We start from the raw sequence: 23,447 nt of genomic DNA, 5'->3' as shown, positions 1-23,447 counted from the left end.
CTGCAGGGCTAGGCAGAGGGTGACGCTGAGGGGGCACAATGGAGAGGCCAAGAGGCCCAAAGAGCAGGAGTCCCACTCTCTCTCCCATTCCACCCCCTCACCTCAGGTGCCATTCCCTTCGGTTCAGTGTCCTGAGTTGTCGCAGGGGAGAAAACTGTTTTCTCCAACCGAGTAGCAGTGAGGGGTGGATGGAGTAGCTTTGTGAAGGGGCTGGGCAAATGTCAAGGTCGTCATCTGTGACCACCCAGCCCCCTGCTGTTAGCCTCCTTCACACACACCCTCTCTTCCACCCACGGTCCTGCTTCAGCCCTGCGCCCCCCAGGAGGCGGTCCCCAGTGACTGCAGCCCCCATGGGTGACCCACTCCTCTGACTCCCACAAGCGTCCAGCAGGTGGCGCCCTCAGTGTTCCTTGCAGTGCTTTCCTGTTCACTGTTGTCTTCTTCCCTGTCTAGCAAGAACCCTGCCAGGGGAGGAGCCATTCCTGAATCAACTCTGCATCAGGTCAGGGGAGGGGCCAGTGGTCAATGGGACGCCACCCTTGGGTCATTGAAGGCAGAGCGACTGGTCAGGGAGCCTTGGACGTAGCACTCGCCACCCCTGGCCTTGTCCCAGCGACACCAGCAGTGCCTGTGGAAACAGCCCAGGGCAGCGGTGCTTGCGGTCTTTCTCACCCAGCTACTTCTGAGCTTTGCACCAACAGGTATCAGCACACAGTCCGCGTCTGTGGCCTGCAGAAGGACCTGAGCAACCTCCCCTATGGAGACCTGACTGAGGTGAGCAGGGCTGGGAGCGCAAGCCCACTGTTGCTGCACACAGTACATTTGCTCAGGTCCAAAGGGCTGAGGCCAGCAAGCTCCGGTTCCACATCCAGATGCCCCAAGAACGTGTGGGCAAAGCTCAGGTTCCACCCGTTCTGAATTCTCCCTCTGGATCTATACTTGCTGGATGTCACAGTGGATGTGACACCAAGCTTACTGGTGTTTGGCACAGTGTAGTCACTTCTTGGGGCTACTCCCAATCTGCCTGTCATCTTAGGAAGGGTTTCTGGTGAAAACTGCTTCCTCATCCCGAGGGCCGGCTCTGTCCTCCAAACCAGGGCCCCTTCTTGCCTCACTGGCTTTGCCCAGGCCAGGAGTATGGGGGTCACCTCTAAACATTGCCCCCTGGGGTGCTTGTCCAAAGTGCTAGCTCCATCCTGGGCTGAGCCTGCCACCCCAAGAGACCCAGGGAGTCACCTTGCCATCTCGGGTCCCCACCCTTCTTATGCCCTCTGCACAATGTTCCTCACCTTGCCCAGGAGCCCCAGAGGAGACCAGAAGGCTAAGGCTTTCTGAGGAAAGGCCAGTTTGGGGTGTCTTTCTCTATTGGTGCCCTCAGTCTGCCTCCCCAAGGGAATGGCCGTGAAGCCTTCCTGGCCTGCATCTGAGACCTCCCACACTGCAGCCCTGGTTCACCCTTCCAGGCCGTGCTCCTACCTGCCTGCCAAAGTGTCCACTCACCTCCTAGCCTCTAAGTCTCTGATCCTGTGGCATCACTACCCTTTGAGTTTCAACCCCAGATCTACCTCCTTAAGGAAGGCTTTCCCAAGTCCCACCACCTGAATAATTTGCTCCAAAGAACTCTGTTGATGCTTCTCAGCAGGCACTTGTGAAATTCTGCTTGCTGCTGCTATTATGTACATAACTAACCTGCCCACCGTGGAGCTCCCCAGGGAGAGGGGACTTCTCTTGTCCAGCTTGTGTGTCCCACCCCGTGCCTAGCTCAATGCCTGGCTGAACACGTGGGGTTCACTTTGGGTTCCATTGGATAGAATCACCTACAGTAAGCAATCATCCTTTCCGTAAATATTTGCTGAGCACCTATTCTGTGCCCAGCGTGGTGCCAGGCCTTAGGGTAGTGATGATGAACTAGGAAGTCAAGGCTTATCTCTCCACAGTGCGTAGAGTTGCCTAGGGATGGGATAGTTGCTTTCCAAGTAAATAAAATAGGGAACTCCCTTTTCCATCTGCACCCAACCACGTTTCCCTCTGGTTCACTGCTGCATTCTCCCCAGCTCTCTGCTCACCCAATTCCCTTTGGTGGTAATAATGACGTAGCCCCTCCCCGTGGGATCTGCATTGGGCTGGGGTCTTGTGAGACGAGCACCCCTCACTCCTCATGGGAAAGAGCTTTGTCCTAGTTGCCGCTGCCCACCAGGCTTCACCAGGCTTCCTGGAGAGGTAGACAAGTGGAGCACTTCCACTCACCACAGAGTCTCGTGTGACTGGGGGCCCTGTAAGGGGCAGAGGAACTTGGACGAGGTGAGGATCAGTGTGTACATCTTTTCCCTGAGTCCTGAAAAGCTCCAGGAAGCTTCCATTGCCCAAGAACTTCAGGGTGGCCTGACAATAGGCAGTAGCATTGTCGCTGTCCACAGATTGGGGAGCGGGGCCTCAACCTCTCCGGGGGGCAGAGGCAGAGGATCAGCCTGGCCCGCGCCGTCTACTCTGACCGTCAACTCTACCTGCTGGACGACCCCCTGTCGGCCGTGGACGCCCATGTGGGGAAGCACGTCTTTGAGGAGTGCATTAAGAAGACGCTCAGGGGGAAGACAGTCGTCCTGGTGACCCACCAGCTACAGGTGACGGGACATGCAGGATCCAGGAGGTCACAGGATGGGTGTGGCTGGTGTCTGAGGCTCACAGAGCCTCCTATTCTGCCTATATCTGCCTGTCTTCAGCTGGGAATGTGGGGAGGGAGCCAGGGATGCAAGAGACACTCATGATTCCCCAGCCTTCCTGGGTCCCAGGAGGTCCACCTGTTCCACTCTGTGCATGGCCTCAGTGGGGTCAAGACCTTTCCTGCCCCAGAGGGTAGATTCTCTAGAGGCAATTGAGTCCTGCCTGTGGGTGGACTGGGGCACCCTTCCCCCAGTTCTGGGTGCCTGGTAAAAGGATGATTGCTTCCCCCAGTTCTGGGAGCCAGGGAAAGCAATGACGGCCCCACCCTTAATGCAGCAATTCTGGGCAAGCCTGAGGCCAGGGACACCTTGACTGGGAGTTTCAGGGGGTGGCAGACCTCTTAGATGAGGGGCCCAGATGCCCCAGGCATCACACCCCAGGGGAAAGAGGCTGGAAGCCAGGACTTTGGGACTAAGGCTGAGGCTTTGGGGAAGCTCTCTCTGCTCAGGGCCACTGTCGCAGGCTAAGGAGCATGAATCTCACTGAAGAAAGTGACTGGGCTTGACCTGAGTGAATTTGAGAATTTGGCAGAGTGGGAATAGTCCTCGCTGCATTGGTCCCACATAAGGGGTCCTGAATGCCTGGTGGGAATCCAAGAACCTCCTCCTCCCAGGCCAGGTTTCCCTGCTTCCAGACCATCTCCCTCTCTCCTCTTTGAAGGGAATCCCCAGAGATGTGCGAGAGAAGGGGGGCACTGCATGTGTGTGCACATGTGTGTTCATGCGTGCACGTGTGTGTCTCCTTGCCTGATGAGAGATTCCTTGGGATTGACTTATGTTGAAAGGCTTATTGGGGCAGGAGAGCAAGAGTCCCATCTTCTTTACTCTCCTGCTACCTGCAGAGAACATGTTACATAAGGGCCTGGTCTGGAGACAGGAAGCAGGTCTTTGCAAGGGTAAGTCAAGCTGGGGTGGAGAGGGAGGGGCAAATAAGGCTGCCATGGCTATAGGATGCTGCAACCAGCATTTTAGAACCCTCCAGTAGTGGCCAGGAGGACCAGCCTAAAGAGGGGGTTCCTCGAAGACCCTATAAAACCAGGCTTTCCCACTGCTGTGATGCTGCCCCTAGCCTGAGCCGACCTTTGCCCGGGGCTAGAGTTCTGGCCCCGGAATAAGCTCCAGGCATCCGAATTTTGCACATGGGGATTGTCTGGATTTCCTCTGCGTGGGCCTGAGCACCTCCAGGAAGCATCACACTGGGCTGGTGTGGACAAGAGCTCCTAGTTCTTCTTCTGGCCTAGTTCTTCTTCTGAGTTAGGATGGAGGACAAGGTTGGATTTCTTCAAGACCCCCATGAGGTGACTGAGAATGGGCTCTGGCCAAGTCCAGGTGCTAAACCTGGCAGCCCCCCCTCTGCACCTGGAATCTCCCTGGAGACACCCTGCAGCAGGGAGGGCTGTCCTCTGAGGGCTCTGGGGATCCGGAGGGGATACGTCATCCCTGACAGGTGTGGGTCACAGCTGTCCCTCCAGGAGTCCTCATGAGGGGAATCACAACGTCGGTCCTGGTTCAGTCTTTGAAACTGACTGAGCCGTAGTATGACCTCAGGCAGGAGCCATCTTCACACCAGGCCCGTCTGCTCAGATTCCACCTTCCCCTGTCATTTTATCTCACTTTTTGCAAGTTGGAAGAGGCAGGTAGCCACCAGGTGGCACAAGATCTTAGTCCCGCTGTCCCTTGTCAGGGACGATGGAACTCAGAGCCCCCAAACTGGGGCCCGGGGCTTTTCCAGAGCCTATCCCCTCTTCTCTTACTCTCAGGCCCACAGGCAAGCATCTGAGTGGTTGGGATGGGTGATCGCTTTTCTAAGGAAACCAGTGAAAAGAGGCTGGGAGCAGCCACTGAAATCCAACTCAGGGGCAGAGTCGGTGACAGTTTGCAGAACAAAGCTGCTCAAATTGGCCTCATATCTCTGGAGTGAATTGGGGACTTGCTGGCCAGAGGGGGCTCCCTGGGAGCGCCTGGAGCTGGAGTGTGTGCTGTGGCACAGGCAGAAAAGGCCATGGGACTGGAGCAGGCTTATAGTGTCTCCGTTTCCCCATCTGAAATATCAGCCAATAAGACAGAGAGCTGGGCAGTTAGTGGGAGGGAGGCATGAGGGCTGGAACTGTCCAAGCTGTTAGAACTGTTATCATTCAGCCTTTGGGCACCCTCCCAACTCGCCCAATCAAGTATACAATGACCGAACACAGCTACTTCTTTCAGGCTTGTAATCAAGAGCAGCAGAGGTTGATTTGACCTTGGATGAACCGTGCAGTATCAGGGAAGACCTCTGGCCCATACTGCAAAGGCTTCTTTTGGTCAAACCATCTTTAGTCTCAGCATCTTGCCTGCCTCTAGGAGCAGACTTCCTTGATCCTGGTGGGGAGAGCTCTGTGTCTCATTCCAAAATGAAAGGAAAACCCTCTTAGCAGAACTCTTTGATCTCACGAATGATATGGAAGTGAAGGGAATTCAAATTAAAAAAACAGAAGTGCTTTGGGCAAAATATGGGATGCCAGCATTAAATGTAGCTGTGTTTTTATCTCATAGATAAAGCTGGCATAAATTCCTCAGGCCAGGGAATGTGGCCTGTTGCCTGGGGACCACACCATGGTCTGCTTCTCCTGGGCTAAATGGGGATGACGAGGGAGGCTTATAATGTTAGAACAGAGAAGGGCCTTCGTGAAGATCATATTTCCCCTCGCTACCAAGTCCTGGCTGTAGTGACTGTCAGTTTTACTTTCCCCAAATCTCCATGATCAGATTTCTATTTATTTATTTATTTATTTATTTGAGATGGAGTCTTGCTCTGTTACCCAGGCTGGAGTGCAGTGGCACTTTGGCTCATTGCAACCTCCGCCTGCCAGGTTCAAGTTATTCTCCTGCCTCAACCTCTTGAGTAGCTGGATTATAGGTGCACACCACCACACTTGGCTAATTTTTGTATTTTTAGTAGAGATTAGGTTTCACCATGTTGGCCAAGTGGGTCTCGAACTCCTGACCTCAGGTGATCCATTGGCCTCAGCCTCCCAAAGTGCCGGGATTACAGGCGTGAGCCATTGCATGCAGCCATGATCAGATTTCTTAGGAAGGCAGCTCATTTAAGGAGCAGTAGCAAAGGAAGATTCAGTGTGCTTCACTGTGACAGCCAAAGGCTGGCGTTTTTTGGACTCATGAGACCTGTGGGTACTAGATGAATGGTTCTCTGCTAGGGGCCAACCTGCCCCCAGGAGGCACTTGGCAATGTCCGGAGACATCATTGCTGGTCACACCTCTGGGATGGGGTGCTACCGACATCTAGTGGGTAGAGGCCAGGGAGGTTGGTAAATATCCTACAACACACAGGACAGCCCCCTCAAACAAAGAATGATCTGGCACCTAAAGTCAACCGTGCTAACTAAGGTTGGAGAGGAGTTTGGCATGGGCTCTCCTTTCCAGGCAGAAGTTCATTGTCGATCACTTACCTCTGCAGTTCTTAGAGTCTTGTGATGAAGTTATTTTATTAGAAGATGGAGAGATTTGTGAAAAGGGAACCCACAAGGAGCTAATGGAGGAGAGAGGGCACTATGCAAAACTGATTCACAACCTGCGAGGATTGCAGTTCAAGGTAACTCACACCTGGGCAGGTGTGGGAGCAACTGGGGAGGAATCCCTCGGGATTTCCTGCCTGGGAGACGTCCTGTCACTTAGCTTTCAGAAGGAATTCCATTTTGTCTCCAGGATCCTGAACACCTTTACAATGCAGCAATGGTGGAAGCCTTCAAGGAGAGCCCCGCTGAGAGGCAGGAAGATGCTGGTATAATCGGTTAGAATCCCATCCCTCTTATTGTCCTTGGCTTGAATGGACACAGATCTCTCTTTATTTCTCACCCTAGTTTTGGCTCCAGGAAATGAGAAAGATGAAGGAAAAGAATCCGAAACAGGCTCAGAATTTGTAGACACAAAAGGTATTTACCACTCATCTCCTTGGTCACATACACTTAAGGATGTATTGGGCATCTACCGTTTGGGATACACATAGTGTAGACACTGTGCATGTCATTTTGCGCAGCCAGAATTGGATGGTCTAGGGTACTGTGTGCCTTGGGGTTCCACTGCCTAAGTCCAAATTTTGGTTCCACCACTTACTAGTTTTGTGACCTTGAGCAAGATACTTGGCCACTCTGAACGTTAGCTTCCTAATCCATAAAATGAGGAAGTAGTACCAACCACAATTTCTGGTAAAGATTAAATGAGAAAATGAACATAAGTGATTCGCATAGTGCCTGACACACAGTGATGCTTAATAGTTATTATGAGCTGGAGAGATCAAAGTAATGCACGGGGATTCATCAGAGGCAAAGGCAGACACAAGAGCTGTTTCCCACTCTTTATGGGGAGCATTGAGAATGGATTATGAAGCGATGAAGAGATTGAGGTGGGATAAGGTTATTCATTCTTTCAACAAATAAAGGTTAAGCATTGACGGTGTGCCCAGTACTAAGCTGGGCTGGGGAGAGCAAGAAGAGATGCCCGTGTTCTCAGGATCTTGTGGTCTGGCGGGGACACAGGCAGATGGGTATCTATGGGAAACCAGTAAGAGTAATGGGGAATTTGGGTGAGAGAAACCAACACGTCAAGGAGGGCTTCACAGAGTGGTGGCCTTTGGACTGGTCCTTCAAGGTTGTATAGGAGTTTGCTGGGGAAACTGCAGTGAGAAGGTGGGAGAGGGTAGAGGGCTTGAGGTTGAGGGCAAGAGGTGATTCCAGGGAGGTGGGGAGACAAGATGTGGAAGATGAGCCTGGTGGGGGCCAGCTGGTCAGGCCACCTCTTCTCCTCCGTAGACACCCTGCCTTCATTCACTCCACATCCCTAGAGCACCTACTCTGTCCCTTGCCCCATGCTGGACACAGAGAGGGCTGGGGTCAATAGTCCTCAAAGTATACACAGCAAGGTGGCTTTCCAAGTTAGAGTTCTGTTTCTCAATGATGCATAGCCAAAAAAACAAAGAAACAAAAAAACTTAGCACATTTCATCAAATTTAAGATGCTATCCATTTTTTAAGGCTACCACCATTTTACCTACCACTTGGAAAGAAAAAAAAAATCTCTGCTAATTAAATGATATGACATACTAGCAAATGGAAGGCACATCCAGATTCCAGAGATGTTACAATGTGGGGGAAAGAAGTGAGCCTTGGAATCGATGAGATCTGGCATCCTCAATGGTGCTTGTGACAAATGCATGCACGTTTGGAAAGGCAACATAGTTTTGCAGTTCCAGAGGCTTCCAGGGCTGAAGTACCCAGATATCTCTTCTGTGATTTTTGGAGAAACCTCCAGGCTGCCCGGGATTTGGGGTCCCGTGGAGAGAGTAATCTCTGTTCCTCACTTCCTCATCACTCACCCCTCTCTGGAAAGGAAAGTGTAATCGTGAAATTTCATGCTGGAGAGAGACGCAGTCCTCAAGGATAAACAACTGGGTTGTCAAGGGCTGTGAAAGGTGGAGGAAGGGAAGACTCGTGAACTGGTTAAAGACAACACTGCCCACCTGCCTGGCATCACAGCGTCTTCTAAGGCACAGCTGAGGCAAACAGAGCATCAGCGGCACTCCTGCCCTGGCCTGCAGGCTGCGAGGTGATGTGACCAGTCCCTTTTGTGCTTCCGGATGCCGTTCATTAGACTCTGCCCACACGCTGAGGCGTCTCCCTCATTTTGCAGTTTCGAGGGAGACACAATAGGCTAAAGTCAGGCTGAACATTTTCAAAGGCGCTCCAGGTTCCCAGGCAGCGAGTGTAATGGTGGCTCTATTCAGCAAGGTGCCTTTGAGGCGTGAAAGCTTTTCCTGTTGGGCCAGGGTGCACAGAATCTGTACGTGGGGTGCCCCCTCTTCTAACTCTATTTATCTCTGTTTATAAAAGCCAAGTATGGTGTATAATTCTGCTTTGGAGTTGACGTTTTCACGCTTCTCTGTGGAGGAGCGGAAGAGACATGCATTCAGTACTGGCTGCTGGGAGCTGCTTTGTCCAGCATCCCTTTTCCTCCAAAATCTTGTTTCCATGAGAACTTGACAGTCATTTTCCCTTCCCCTTGGGGAATGGAAGAACGTGGGACAGACATTGAGGGAATCAGGTGTCCGTGCAGCAGCCAACCTAGGAGTATACGCTGGTTTTCTTCTGCATGGCGTGAGCTCTGAGAACACAGGACCTGCCTCTTTCTTGCTTACTCTGTAGCAGAGGACAAGGGTGCCCTTACCACTTCAGCACCCCTAGCCCCCTCCCAAATGCCACCTCTGCATTCCTTTGCCTGGGGGCTCTTTCTAGGAGTTGCCAGCTACATGTCAAGCTGGAAGCTCAGGAATTAACACCCCCACCCAGGGAGTGGCCTTCACCCTATGGCCAATAGGAATCGGTATAGAAAAATCCCAGATCCCTCTCGTCACGTGGAAAAGCCCTGAGTGTGTGTCTACACTGGTTCTGAGATTTCTTCACATGGGATGAAGCCCCAGTGGCCCATAGTGGTTGCCAGCTTGGTGACATGCCTTATTCCCTTTAGCTCCCAAATAAACCTCGTATTCATAGGCTCTTCTTGGGTGCCACTTCTAGGAGAAATAGACCAAGACAACCCTTGCATCCCCCGGACTGAGCATATAGTAGGTGCTTAATAAATATTTCTCAAGAGAATAGAAGCTTACTTCACAGGGCTGTACTGAGGACCAGGTAGCACAAAATGAGCAAAAGTGTGTTGGAAATTTGAGAGCATGGGACGAGTGGAAGGATGTGTCACAGCCCCCTTAGCCGTGCTGTGGAGTCCACGGAGGGGCTGTGCCTGGCTCGCTGGGCCCCTGCCCCAGTGGTGAGAGACGTGGCACTTGTGTTTGTCTCCACAGTTCCTGAGCACCAGCTCATCCAGACTGAGTCCCCCCAGGAAGGAACCGTGACCTGGAAAACATATCACACGTACATTAAGGCTTCTGGAGGTTCAGTATAAAACAACGAGTTTCTGGATTTAATTTGCATTTAAAAAAAAATCCTGTCTTAAACTGTTGGGTTCACATTTTATGATTTCTTTAACAATTACTCTCTTTATGGGAGGGCCATTTATCAATGCTTTTATTTTTTCCCCTCCTAAAAACTAACATGTGATAATACAGCCTTTTAAATGGAATCATTCTTCATCTCCACTAAAGCTGCCAGACTCTCTTTTATTGGAGTAGAGTGAGCAGCAGCATGACCCGTACCCTTGCACTCCAGTTGCTCTGTACAACAGTGGCCAGTCCATTGCCAGCCTTCCATACAAGGTTTTCCTTGGTTTCTTTTTCTTTCTTTCCTTTTTTTTTTTTTGAAGTGGAGTCTCGCTTTGTCATCCAGGCTGGAGTGCAATGGTGCAATCTTGGCTGACTGCAACCTCCAACCTCCGCCTCCCAGGTTCAAGCAATTCTCCTGCCTCAGCCTCCCAAGTAGCTGGGATTACAGGTGCCCGCCACCATGCCTGGCTAATTTTTGTATTTTTAGTAGAGACAAGGTTTCACCATGTTGGCCAGGCTAGTCTCGAACTCCTGACCTCAGGTGATCCACCTGCCTCAGCTTCCCAAAGTGCTGGGATACAGACGTGAGCCACCATGCCCGGCCTTGGCTTGTTTTTAAAGAATACTGAGTCACTGTTATTGAAGTGCACATTGGTGGTTTTTCCAATATGTTCACTGTTTGGACCCATTTTCCAACCAGGTAGAACAGATGTCCCCATGGCTCAGGGCCCCAACACTCAGATATGCCACATCAGTCTAGCAGGTGGTTTCCAGGTGTGCGGATCCTTTTCCTGCAGGTTTTGAATTTCCCATCAGGGTTGGGACCTGAGGAAGGTCAGCCCCTGCCACATGCTCATGTCTGCAGCCCCTTGGGCGTCTCCCCTCCTCTTGCAGGGTACCTCCTTTCTCTCTTCACTGTGTTCCTCTTCCTCCTGATGATTGGCAGCTCTGCCTTCAGCAACTGGTGGCTGGGTCTCTGGTTGGACAAGGGCTCACGGGTGAGTTTCCCTTTGGCATTGGAAGATACCGAGTCTGTGTCTTGGAGTAAAACACTGCTGCCAGAGCATCTGACTGTCCCTGCCACCATGCCATGAGCCCACATGCATCCCCCTGCCCTTTTCAAGAAGTGGAGGTCAGATGCTTACACCACAGGACCCAAGCCCCTGGAATCCCCTTTGGTTTTTCAAGACAAGCAGGGCATAGACACCACTTTCAGATTTTAAAGGGTTGACTAAAGAAGACGTGTGCCCCAGCTTGTCTGGAATCAGGCATGTACAAGATTGGGTCAGTTTCACAGTCTCTCTTGTAAGTTTCCCCCAGGAAAGCCTAACACGGATTTGTGTCTTCCTAAAGAGAAATTGGCATCTTGTTACGGACACTGCCCAGTGCCAGAAGGTCCCACATGTCTCTGCTCCCCAAAGTCGTCTCTGCATGAACAGGACGGGCAAGCATCAGATTCAGGCTCTGCAAATGCCATGGAGCCATGGGGGACCCTTCTCTGCAGGGCCCTTCCTGGGAAGAACTGATGTGTTGACTCTCTCTCGAGCTTGCTGGGAGCTCTCCCAGCTTTTGGTCAATGGTCTCAAAGCTTTCCTGGAGCCCTGGGGAGTGCTGTGGGGTCACTGGCCCATCCTCCAAGATTACATTTGGTACAGGTCTGTTGCTATGACAACCAAAGGGAGGTGGCACTGGGGAGACAGGGGCGGGGAGAGGCTGCCGGGCACAGCTTTCCAAAGCTAGTCCCAAGGGGAGAGGCTGATGGGTGGCCTGCTCTGTGCAGAAATAGAGAGCCATCTCCGGAATAGAAAGATTCTCCCAGATGCCCTCTCACTCACGAAGAGCTGTGTCCTTGGAGGGCCCGAGGTTTAGGATCAGGGTGTAGCCTTCTCACAGGCTTGGTGCTTCCCCAGGAGTCCCACTGCCGTTGGCTGATTAAGCATGCAGCCATGGTGGCTGAACCATGTGTTTGCCCCTGGTGCCTCGGACACTGTGCGTTTGCCCCTGCCCCTACCCTCCCACACATGCAGCCATGGTGGTTGAACCATGTGTTTGGCCCTTGTGCCTTGGCACAATCAAAGGCATAGGAGTGTCTCCTCTTCAGGCTGGGCCGTCTATCCCTCAACTCCCCAGAGATACTTTTGCTTTCAACGATGTTCATCCATCAGCCACCTCTGGTTTACATTTCCACTGTGACTGTAATCAGCAAAATGGCATTTAGAAGAAAGATACTTGTTTGCTCCCCAAGGGCAGTCTTGACTTTTAGCACACAGCCCAGAGAAAAATGAAACTGCCAATTTCTCAGGGCGAGGAGATGCCGTCTCCCCATAAGTGCTGGCAAAATTGTGTGTTTTCGCTGGGCAGGACAGAGCCACAGATTCTTTGAATCCTGAGAGCCACTTGTATTCACTGGGCACCCTCCTCCCCACCAAAGATCCCAGGGCAGTACCCTAGCACCCTCTCAGTTACCCCTTGGGAAAAAGAAAGGGAAGGGACTGTGGAGCTGGCCCGTCATACAGAGAAGCCCCTGAGTCACCCCGAAGGCCTGGTGGCTGCTGCCACACAGCTCAGCATGCTGGAGGTCAGTTCCTGATCCTCTGCCTGAGGGTTACTCCTCCAGCCTTGTAGAATTCTGATTCCCCATTTGCCTCTCTGATCTTCCCAGCCCAGCATTGCTTCTGGTGTCCCGAGGTGCTGTGAGCTTCGGGGATGGCTGCCCGGTGCCCACCTCGTTTCTCTGCTTTGTTTTTCCCACTGACTGTGCTGAGCTCACAGTCAGGTGCCCCTTGGGGTCATGAATGCCAGCAGGAGGAACCCCGCAAAGCTCAGAGGCCCCAGAAGGGAACAGATTAGATTGTACCCACCTGATTCATTTAAAACACTCATGTCCTTGTTCTTAGTTTCTTCTCTCTGGAAAGATTATCCAGAAAATGCCTGTTCTCCTGGCAGGAATTTATCAATTCTTGGTGCTTCTCTTGTTTTTCTCTGAAGATGACCTGTGGGCCCCAGGGCAACAGGACCACGTGTGAGGTCGGCGCGGTGCTGGCAGACATCGGTCAGCATGTGTACCAGTGGGTGTACGCTGCAAGCATGGTGTCCGTGCTGGTGTTTGGTGTCACCAAAGGCTTCGTCTTCACCAAGACCACACTGATGGCATCCTCCTGTCTGCATGACATGGTGTTTAATAAGGTATGGCCACAAGCATTGCAGGTGTACCCAGTTATTCAGTCAACAAGGTATATGGAGCACCTGCTGTGTGCCAGGCATGGTGCTGGGCTCTGGGGACAGCCAGAGCCCTCATAGAGCTTGCAGTCTAGTCTGGGAAGAGTCTCCCAAATAGCTGATTACCAACTAAAGGTAGATTCCAGGGAGCTGTGGGGGTGGATCATCAGCCCTGAGGCTGGGCCGGGGGGTGGAGGCAGGGGAGGCCACTCCACGGCAGAGAAGTGCAGGCCAAGAAAGCAGCTCCTGCTCCAAAGAGCCCTGAGTGCGACACGGGCCTCAAGAGATCCTTCCAGCCCCCTCCGCATTCCACTGCCATGGTGGGCAGCAGCCAGGGGCTGGGAGGGCCCTGGCTGGAGCATATGGGTGGGGCCCACACTTCGGAGGTAAAGAGACAAAGTGAAACTTGGCTTTTTATTGCCATGGGGCACAAAATTCCTTCCTCTGACAAAGGCATCAGACTCTCCTGTCTCAAGCTGCATCCCAGATTTGGAGGGGAAGCCTGACCTATAGGGGGTCTCTCGGGGCCTCCGCACAGAGACTGAATCCCCACATTCACATTCATTCACGGTGGCCACAAGAAGGGGGTGCATCCTCCCTTTCCCAAGATCACCTGACACACTGTGCTGTGCCCTGGAAAAAAGGTCAGGCCCTGTGCTCACAATTTCACCCCCAGCAGAGCGGCAGGGTTTACTGAGCACCCACCTCGACTCTGACTCTCTACTGTTCTCCACAGATCTTAAAGAGCCCAATGAGCTTCTTTGACACGACTCCCACTGGCAGGCTAATGAACCGTTTTTCCAAGGATATGGATGAGCTGGATGTGAGGCTGCCGTTTCACGCAGAGAACTTTCTGCAGCAGTTCTTTATGGTGGTATTTATTCTCGTGATCTTGGCTGCTGTGTTTCCTGCTGTCCTTTTAGTCGTGGCCGGCCTTGCTGTAGGCTTCTTCATTCTCTTACGGTAGGCCCATGTGCTATTTACACAAGAAAACAACACACACACACACTGACTGGGTATCACGTGATATTGAACATTGAGTGCTTGCTGTCTTCACTGATGGTCTACCATTGATTTTTTGTACTTAGTAAATGCCAGGTGCTAAGTGCTTTGCATACATCTGGCATTTTAGCCTCAGAGCAACCCTGAGAGGTGGAAGTTATTGAAAGATTAAGGCATTGGTCCCAGGCCAAGAAACTAGTAACCATGATTGCCACCTCTCTGCTGATATGTTCCTAACCATGGGGCTCTACTGTTGCTGCTCTGAGCTTTGAGAAATAACCCCCACCCTAACCATGGGTGTGTTTAGAGAAAGGCCTTAGGCAACTTTGCACGTTGTGGGGGCAGGGGTTCCCACTGCAGCTGTGCACACCCACCCTGGGGGAAAGCAGGAGGACAGCCATGATCCCAGCCTCCTAGGACACCCGCCCTGCTCCCCGCTCTTCCTGGGGTGAGCTGGGGTTCCCAGCAGGTAGCATGGTGGGTATTGGGTGAGGGCAAAGGGTTGCAAATCAGAGAAATTCGCATTAGAGCCCCAGCTCTGCCACAACCAGCTGAAGGACCTTGGAGAAGTCAGAGAGATGCTGCACACCTCAGTTTCCTCTCTCCCTAAAGGTAATCATTGAAATATATGCCTCACCTGTTTCAGAGGGCTTGCGAGGATCAGGGAAACTACACAACCAATGGCTTGTTGGTTAAAAAGGGAATAAGCTGTTAGGCAAGAGTTTCCATAAAAATCAATAACTAAAAATAATCATTTATCATGATCCTAGACCTGCCCAGCCAGTGGGATAGTTATTGCAGATCTGAAAGAGAATTCCCCAAATTATAAAATATTCAGCCCACAAACCCTGGACTTGCTTTCACCTGTGCACAGGGTTGTTGGTTTTCACACTCAGATCCTGGTTTTAGAAATAATTGCTGTGGCCACAGTGTGGAGGATGAATGGAGCTACAGAAAGGTCAGGGCAGACTATAGGGCGGGAGTCCCTTGAAATCTACAGTCTGTGTGAGAGAATTAATGAGGACCAGAGGTAGGCAGCAGCAGTGGGAACAGAAGAGAGGTGTGGATTTGAGAGTCATTTCCATGGTAGTGTCATTAGGGTTTCACTTCCCACGTCTGGTGGAATTTTGGGTGTCGGGGGATGGGAGAAGCAATGAATGATTTCAAGGTGAAGAGCAACGTGAAGAGAGATACGGGTGATGCAGGAGGAGAAGCAGTTTGGGTAATAAGAATACGAATTTAGTTTCGGATGCTTCAGTTCTGTTCAACAAGTCTGCTGATGGTGTCCATGGACAGTGGCAAATGCGGGTGTGGGGATGTGCTGGCGCAGGAGAGCTGGACTCTGTGCAGGGGCAGGTGTGGCTCTGGGAGCTGACACCGTGCCCTAGGGAGCTGGGAGAGCTGGACTCTTGCTGCTGTCTTCACTGTTCCCGCGGTGACCCTGAGGAAGTGAAATTGTCACCGGTGGAGGGTGTTCAGGTTCTTGACGTCCTGAGCAAAGAATTGGACAAAACGCACAAAGCAAGGAAAGAAGGAAGCAACAAAAACAAAAATGAAAGTACACTCCCACAGGGTGGGAGCAAGCCGAGCATACGGGCTCAAAGGTCAGTTACAGCATTTTCTGGGGTTTAAATACCCTCTAGAGGTTTCCCATTGGCCACTTGGTGTACGCCCCATGCAAATGAAGTAGTGGCCCATGATCAGTATGATTGGTTGCAGAAAGCGACCAATCAGAGGCTGAAGTGAAGTTACAAAGTTACTCCTATACAAATGAAGACTTGGTCTGCCACCAGCCTGATTGGTTGTGGGAGGGGACTAATCAAAGGTACATCTGTCACCCAGAAAAAGGCAGGGGCAGGTGTGCAAGGGGAGTAGCCTTTGAGCCTTTTGTTATGTAGGCGGGGAAAGCTGGGGTTTTCCTTTGGATTTAGTTCTTGGAAATCAGTGTGAATTGGCCTTAGATTCCCTGCCTCCAGACCCCATTCTGCCTCCAAATGAAATGGTCCGAGTCTCCAAACTCAAGGGTTTATTGTGATGACCAAATACAAATAATTTCTGAGAGTCATTTACAGGATAAAAGCAACTCCTGAATGTCATTCTTACAGTGGATTCTTTGGGCTCATGTTCCTTTTTGTCATTCCTGTGTTTGATCATTGCTCCTGTCTGTCCTCCTGTTTATGCAGTTGATTTACTTAGTAAAAGCTCTTTCTCTGCTCTGTACTCACCCTTCTAGCTATAAAGACTGGACAGACCAGAGCTCATCCTGCTTGAATTATCCAAGTGTTTCCAACCAACTCACTTTAGCTCTGCACTAATGAGGCTTCCCTCCTCGCTGCCCTGGGTTTGTTTTAGCTGAGAGGTTTGATTGTCTTCTCTCTTGGGGGCCAGCCAGCTACTGTACACACCCGAGGTCCCTGGTCTCCTGCTCACCAGGGCTCCTGGAGCTTCCACACAAAGGGGAGCTGCATCCCGTGGAGTTTGGTTTTAAAGTCAACTATAATGATGTTCATTCAAAATTACCTTTGAAAATGCCTTTAGAAGGCCACATGTTGGCAGTTGACACACTGGGTTTTCTTCCAGAGTTAGAACAGATCACTTTTTCTCTGGCTGGGCACTAAAAAGTGGTTGGCTGATACTTAGGGGCTGCGCTGTATGAGAAATTTTGGTTTTTGAAGACTAGAATCATGCCTTGTGGAGCAAGACTTTCCTGATACGAGAAACACTTAGCACCGTGGCCAAACGAGTGCGGCTGACTCATGGTTCTCACGCCCCGCCATTCCCACACCTGGGGCAGGCATCGCTGCAGAATGGCAGGCCCGCTCTTCATCCCCAGTTAGACGGCACCGTCTCTGACTTAAGCACTGTGCTGAGTGCCTAGTTGGCTCTGTATGTGTGAGGGCAAGTCTGATGAGACCTCACTTTGTGGCCCACTTGGCCCCTTTCAATTTTCTTCCAGTATTTTCCACAGAGGAGTCCAGGAGCTCAAGAAGGTGGAGAATGTCAGCCGGTCACCCTGGTTCTCCCACATCACCTCTTCCATGCAGGGCCTGGGCATCATTCATGCCTATGGCAAGAAGGAGAACTGCGTCACCCAGTGAGTCCCACGTGGGGCCCTGCCCCAGGCCCCTATGCTTCATGCCTGACTCCGATGGGGAGGGCACAGGAGGAGGGAAGTCTGGGCTGCTGGGGACTGATTGTAGACAAACAGCTGGAAGAATGAGGAGGGGTCCTTGAAGACACTTGGCCTCACGGCCTCTCTTCCAGCATCTGGGGCCCCAGAAAATGTGAATGAGGGGAGCTTGTTCAATGGCAACCTTGTTTATTCTATTTTTCATTCTAAAAGTAAAAATGTGTTTGATTCAGGAAGATAGAGCAAAAAAGGAAAAAGAAGAAAAAAAATCACTTATAGCACCCCACAAACCCAAACATATTAATTTTTTTCACATATTTCCTTCTAGTTTTTTTCTTTTTTTCTCTTCATGGAGTCTTCTTTTTCTTCTTAAGTATTTATAATCATTTCTTAAATTTATTTAACAATTTAAAATAGCCTGTTTCATGTTATTACATGTTTCTTGTAAAAATAATTTCTAAAGGCCACCTTTCATTTCACTTAGCATTTTCTTCTTTTTAAAATATGGGGACTATGTTAGTAAATCTCTCTGGCATCTTCCAGCTTCACACTTCTATAATATGACATAAAATGTATAAATCAGACTGGGCACGGTGGCTCACGCCTGTAATCCCAGCACTTTGGGAGGCCAAGGCAGGTGGATCATGTGAGGTCAGGAGTTTGAGACCAGCCTGGCCAACATGGCGAAACCCCATCTCTACTAAAAATACAAAAATTAGCTGGGTGTGGTGGTGGACACCTGTCATGTCAGCTACTCGGGAGGCTGAGGCAGGAGAATCACTTAAACCTGGGAGCTGGAGGTTACAGTGAGCCGAGATTGCGCTACTGCACTCCAGCCTGAATGACAGAGTGAGACTCCATCTCAAAAAAAAAAAAAAAAAAAAAAAACAAGGTATAAATCACAGTAGGCTCACTGCAGTAACAATAACCCCAAATCTTAGGGAGTTCACGCAATAAATTTTTATTTTTCCTGACGTCACAATTTAGTGACAGTCCATGGGGCAACAGTAGGGGATTGTACTCCACACTCAGGCATAGTCTGTTTCCATCTGGGGCTCTTCCATCCCAAGGGCCCTGGGGTATTCTCTCGGATCATCTGTGTTGAGCCAGAAGACAAGGGGACCAGGAAGTAGGACCCAGGGGGAATTTTATAGTCCAACCCTAGTAAAGCATCCCAAGATTTCTGCACATTCATTGGCCAGATTGGAGTCACATGGGCTCACCTAACTGCAAGGGAGACTGGGAAATGTAGTCCAGCTGTATCCAAAGGAGGAAAAGAAAATGGAGTTTGGTGAATCCATAGCAGCCTTTCCCACATAGATTTTCTATCTTTTCCTTCCTTTTTTTTTTTTTTTTTGAGACGGAGTCTCGCTCTGTCACCCAGGCTGGAGTGCAGTGGCCGGATCTCAGCTCACTGCAAGCTCCGCCCCCCGGGTTCACGCCATTCTCCTGCCTCAGCCTCCCGAGTAGCTGGGACTACAGGCGCCTGCCACCTCGCCCGGCTAAGTTTTTGTATTTTTAGTAGAGACGGGGTTTCACTGTGTTACCCAGGATGGTCTCGATCTCCTGACCTCGTGATCCGCCCGTCTCGGCCTCCCAAAGTGCTGGGATTACAGGCTTGAGCCACCGCGCCCGGCCCTTTTCCTTCCTTAAAAAGCTAACACACCCTTCAGAGAGAAAGAATTAGATGTAGTTCTAAAGGGTGCGTTGAATGCATTCTAAGTTTGGAATTGAATTAAATTTATTTATTTTTTATTTTTATTTTTATATTTTGAGACAGAGTCTCACTCTGTCACCCAGGCTGGAGTGCAACGGCACGATCTTGGCTCATTGCAACTTCCGTCTCCCAGGTTCAAGCAATTCTCTTGCCTCAGCCTCCCAAGTAGCTGGGGCCCTGCCAATTTTTGTATTTTTAGTAGAGACAGTGTTTCACTATGTTGGCCAGGCTGGTCTTGAGCTCCTGACCTCAAGTGATCCACCCACATTGGCCTCTGAAAGTGCTGGGATTACAGTGAGCCACTGCAACCGGCCCGGAATTGCATTACATTTAGAATTTCATCGAATTCTCTCTCACGCCCCCTCCATTTTACCACCCAGGATCTCAGAGTACACTTGACATCACATCTTGTCTTTAGTTCAGTCAGCACCTAGTCCTGACCCTAGTTTGACCTGAACATCGTTTTTCAAGAGTGCTGCCTCACACATAGACCCTTCCAAAGTCCTAGCCATGAGGAAAGCCCATGGAGCCGTTCGTCTACTCACCCACAACAAACACACATGCAAGCTTTGTCTTCCCACAGCTTCTCCTCCAAGATTTCTGAGAGAATCCTATAAGGAGCCAAGAATGACTGATGAGGGTTCCCTTCTTTTAATAGTTTCTTTCTAAAGGGCTTGGGTTTCTGACATGTATTGCTTTTGCCACCAGACAAAAATGCTGCAGCTTAAAAAATGTAAAAAGGTTAGAGGTCAAATTCCAATTTGATCCCAGCTAGTGATTTTGTTTCTATGCAATCTAACCAACCACACAGATAAGACCATAGGTGACTTCCAGGTCACAGAGGCTGTCAGTTGAATTTGTATGCTGTATAGCTACATGATAGAAACAGCACTGTGTTTCGAATAATATTTTGATTAAGCTCTGGGGAAAATAAGTTAGAGTTAAAACAGAGAGGAGGAGAGGGTGATGGAGCCCAGGGCGGCTGGTCAGAGGGGCTTCCGGGCAGAACTTTGGGAGGCCTTCCAGGACAGCGTGGAGCAGCAGTGCCTGAGCACATTCACGACTATGCCAGGGGAGGAATTCTACCTCCTTAGGGCTTTAAGCATGGAAAGGATTTCATTTTTTCCCCCAATAGTTTCTACCAGCTGTTCTCATGAAGCCCTTCCCCACTAGATCAGGGAAGCCACAATGGCAGTTGAATCTGATGTCTCTTTTGGTTAATGGTCATCTCAGTGCGGTGAAAATTTCAATCTTGAATGTATTCAAGCCACAGGTCTCTTTCCCCCAGAGGCTTGGTGTGGCAAGGCTATGCTGTGTATGTGTGTGTGTGTGTGTGTGTGTGTGTGTGTTTAATTGAGAAGCACCTGCTCTGTGCTTTTAAACACCCTCTTCCTTTTCTCCAGGCCTGGCTCTCTGATGCAGGGGAACTGGGGAGGGGACAGCAGGAAGAACACATCCTTGGGTGACTGGCACCTCTGGGCCATTCTCTCCTTTCTGCTACCCTTTCCTGCTGCCACAGTGCACTGTGCAGATGTGGGACAGCAGCTTGGAGACCCCAGCAGGGCCAGAACCCCAGAAGTTCTGCCGGCATTGCTGGATTGGTAGGAGTCACTGGGTCTTCCTGTGAGTTCTGCCTGGAAGCCCTCACACTGCACTCCTCTGATGCAGAGGCCTCTTTGCTCCATGCCAGGGACCGCAGGCTCCAAGGTCATCTTTCTTCTGCTATCTCAGCCCTAGGAACTGAGGAGCTGATGAGATCTGCCTTCCATACATCTGGGGAATGCGGAACTCCAAGGGTGGGTCTTGCCCCTGTCTCCTGGCTACGTCATCTCCCTGTCACTCCGCTCTGTGCTTCTTCCCTCCTCTCCAAGACCTTTGGCTCCATGGACATGCAGCAGGGATGCAAGGTGTCAGCTTCCTCTCCTTGAAGAGGCTTCCAGCTTTATAAGCAATTGTCTTCAATCTTCTTTCTCTGATCAGGGAGGGAAACCTGACATGCGCCCTCCCTTCCCTCCTCTACGGTCAGAAACATTGACTTCCCTAAAGGTGACCTGCTCCACAACCCACGCCCACCCTTTCTATATATCAAGGGGGCCAATTGTCAGTTCCACAAAGCCTTTGAGGATGGCTGACTCCACGATAGGGATCCTTTGGAGTCAGAATGTGAAGCACTCAGCACCTCTTATTCTCAGCTGTAGGTTCTAGCTGCCAATTCTGGGAAAGACAGAAAGAGCCACTTAGCACCCTACTCTATTGCCACATGAGATTTTCCAAAATATGTGCCAATCAAAGATGTCTAGAGTGGCAGATTTTTAAGAGCATGAATATATGTTCATTTTTGTAAGAGTTTTCCATGTGAGAGTGCATTCCCTCAATTAAAAATTCCCCTGGCCTCATTTCTCCAGTCACCCTAACCCTAAGTCTACAGAAGCACAACCTGATCTCCTGCTTTTTCTGATTTTCTTGACTGTAGGTTTAAGATGCTAAACGACGAAAACTCCAGTCACCTCCTCTACTTTAACTGTGCTCTCAGGTGGTTTGCGCTGAGAATGGATGTCCTCATGAACATCCTTACCTTCATTGTGGCCTTGTTGGTGACCCTGAGTTTCTCCTCCATCAGCACTTCATCCAAAGGCCTGTCATTGTCATACATCATCCAGGTAATGCCTGGTGCAAGGTTGGGCTTAGTCTGGAGGCTCCGGCTTATAATACATCAGGGAGGGTGCTTTTGGATGGACAGAACAAAAACCCCAACCTGAATGGGTTTAAATGAGAAAGGGAGCTTAGTGGCTCACATCTTTAAAAAGTAGGATGGTTGCGTGGACTTCAGGCACAGTGGGATTATGGCTCTGAGCTTTGCGCATGCCCTGTGATCACTTTCCTCACAAGTGACCAGCAGCCTCTGGGGTCTACAGCAAAGAAGAAGCAGAAAGAAAGCATTTCCTGCCCTAGCCATGGAGGCAGGAGTCTGGAGCTTTACTCTTATTGGAGGAAAGCATTTCCTGGCCCAGCCATGGAGGCAAAAGCCTGGAGCTTTACTCTTATTGGATTAATTTAGGCATCCCAGAACTAATTAGTGGTTTGGTGGGATACAGATCATTAGTTAGGCTAGGGATGGAGTTACACCTATTTCCAACTTTAAGTCACATAGCTACTCCACAGTGGAGGGAGTGAAATGAACGCTGGAGAGACGGTCATAATGTCGATGACAAATAATTACTGATTTATCTTTTTGGTTGCTTTTTTATTTCTTTTGAGTAACAATAATAGGTGAACATATGGCATTGATTGTGATTGGCTTCAGGCCCTGTCTTTTAACTAAATTAATTCATTTCCTCCCCACAACAACCTTCCAATACTGCCGTGATCCCCATTTTGCAGATGAAGGAACTGAGCCCCAGAAAGACTTGGCCTGAGATCATACAGCTGTCATGTGTGAGGGCCAGGGTTTGAATGCAGGCCACCTGGACCTCATGTTTGTTTGAATCTTGTTATCTTTGGAAACTTTCTGACATAGTCCTTATTCTTAGTGCTGTGAAACTCTGGAATAATGTATCTGAATGTGGGTCTTTATTCATGTGTTCTGTTTGATGCTGTGAGTTCTTTAAGATTAAAGTCAAATTTCTCATCAGCTTGGAAACATGTCTCCTTTTTCTCCTTCATTTTGACAATGTCCTCTTTTTCTTTGTTTTTGTTTTCTTACTGTATTCATGTCAGTTGAATATTGAATTTCTTGCATCAATTCTCTATGTTTCTTTTTCTTTTCTCTCAAAGTTTCCATGTTCTTGTCTTTTTATCTTGGGAATTTTCATTAGTTTTGCCATTCAGCTATTCCTTTGAATTTTAAATTTGGCAATCCTATATTCATATATTTAATTTCCAGAAGCTCTTATTCTCTGAGTTTTTAAAAGAATCACTTTTTACATGGATGCAGTGTATTTTTGAATCTCTCTGAGGATATTAATTAGTGTATTAGTTAGTTCTCACACTGCTGATAAAGACATACCTGAGACTGGGTCATTTATAAAGAAAAAGAGGTTTAATGGACTCACAGTTCCATGTGGCTGGGGAGGCCTCACAATCATGGTGAAAGGTGAAAGTCACGTCTTACATGGTGGCAGACAAGAGAGAATGAGAGCCAAGCACGAGGGGAAACCCCTCGTGAAATCATCAGCTCTCATGAGACTTATTTACCACCATGAGAACAGTATGGGGGAAACTGCCACCACGATTCAATTATCTCCCAACCCACTGGGTCCCTCCCACAACACGTGGGAATTATGGGAGCTACAGTTCAAGATAATTTGGGTGGGGACAAAGCCAAACCATATCAGTTAGAGTCTTTTTTCCCCTCCTAAACTCTCCTCCCTTCTTTGACTTGCATCTGTTTCTTCCAGAGGTAGTTTTTCTTTTTGTTTCTCTCATTCTTGCTCTTTCGTGCCGTTGGTTTTGTCCATCTGTCTCCTGACCCATTTGTATTTAACCTCGGGGAACTAGGTTCGGTTTTCAGAGTTTCCTCTGCCTTTGTTTCACCTTGCTAGGTGTCTCCTGATGGGAAATTTTATGACTACAGTAGGTGGGTGGGGGGCTTTTCCATAGGCTGGCTTCACTTCAGGAAAGCAGCCAGGGAGCTGACTTTTAGGTACCCAAATGCAAGATTTAAAGAAGTTTT

General features: G+C 49.9%; 1 protein-coding gene across 3 annotated transcripts in view; it reads left to right on the top strand.

Moving 5' to 3' along the window:
• ABCC12 (ATP binding cassette subfamily C member 12) overlaps positions 1-23,447 on the top strand; it is a 62,929-nt gene that overhangs the window by 27,759 nt on the left and 11,723 nt on the right. For 2 of the 3 annotated variants that reach the window (XM_015126082.3, XM_077986348.1), the window contains 11 exons: positions 702-774; positions 2,418-2,621; positions 6,175-6,309; positions 6,423-6,498; positions 6,578-6,649; positions 9,570-9,659; positions 10,602-10,705; positions 12,696-12,893; positions 13,663-13,889; positions 16,885-17,022; positions 21,249-21,435. In XM_015126082.3, the coding sequence (XP_014981568.2) occupies positions 702-774; positions 2,418-2,621; positions 6,175-6,309; positions 6,423-6,498; positions 6,578-6,649; positions 9,570-9,659; positions 10,602-10,705; positions 12,696-12,893; positions 13,663-13,889; positions 16,885-17,022; positions 21,249-21,435 (1,504 nt within the window). The remainder of the gene's footprint in view (positions 1-701; positions 775-2,417; positions 2,622-6,174; positions 6,310-6,422; positions 6,499-6,577; positions 6,650-9,569; positions 9,660-10,601; positions 10,706-12,695; positions 12,894-13,662; positions 13,890-16,884; positions 17,023-21,248; positions 21,436-23,447) is intronic. The other variant, XM_077986347.1, reaches the window with a different exon arrangement.

Source organism: Macaca mulatta, chromosome 20 (genome assembly GCF_049350105.2).
Source record: "Macaca mulatta isolate MMU2019108-1 chromosome 20, T2T-MMU8v2.0, whole genome shotgun sequence".
NCBI classification, from domain to species: Eukaryota; Metazoa; Chordata; class Mammalia; order Primates; family Cercopithecidae; genus Macaca; species Macaca mulatta.
This window is presented reverse-complemented; position numbering and strand designations above follow the sequence as displayed.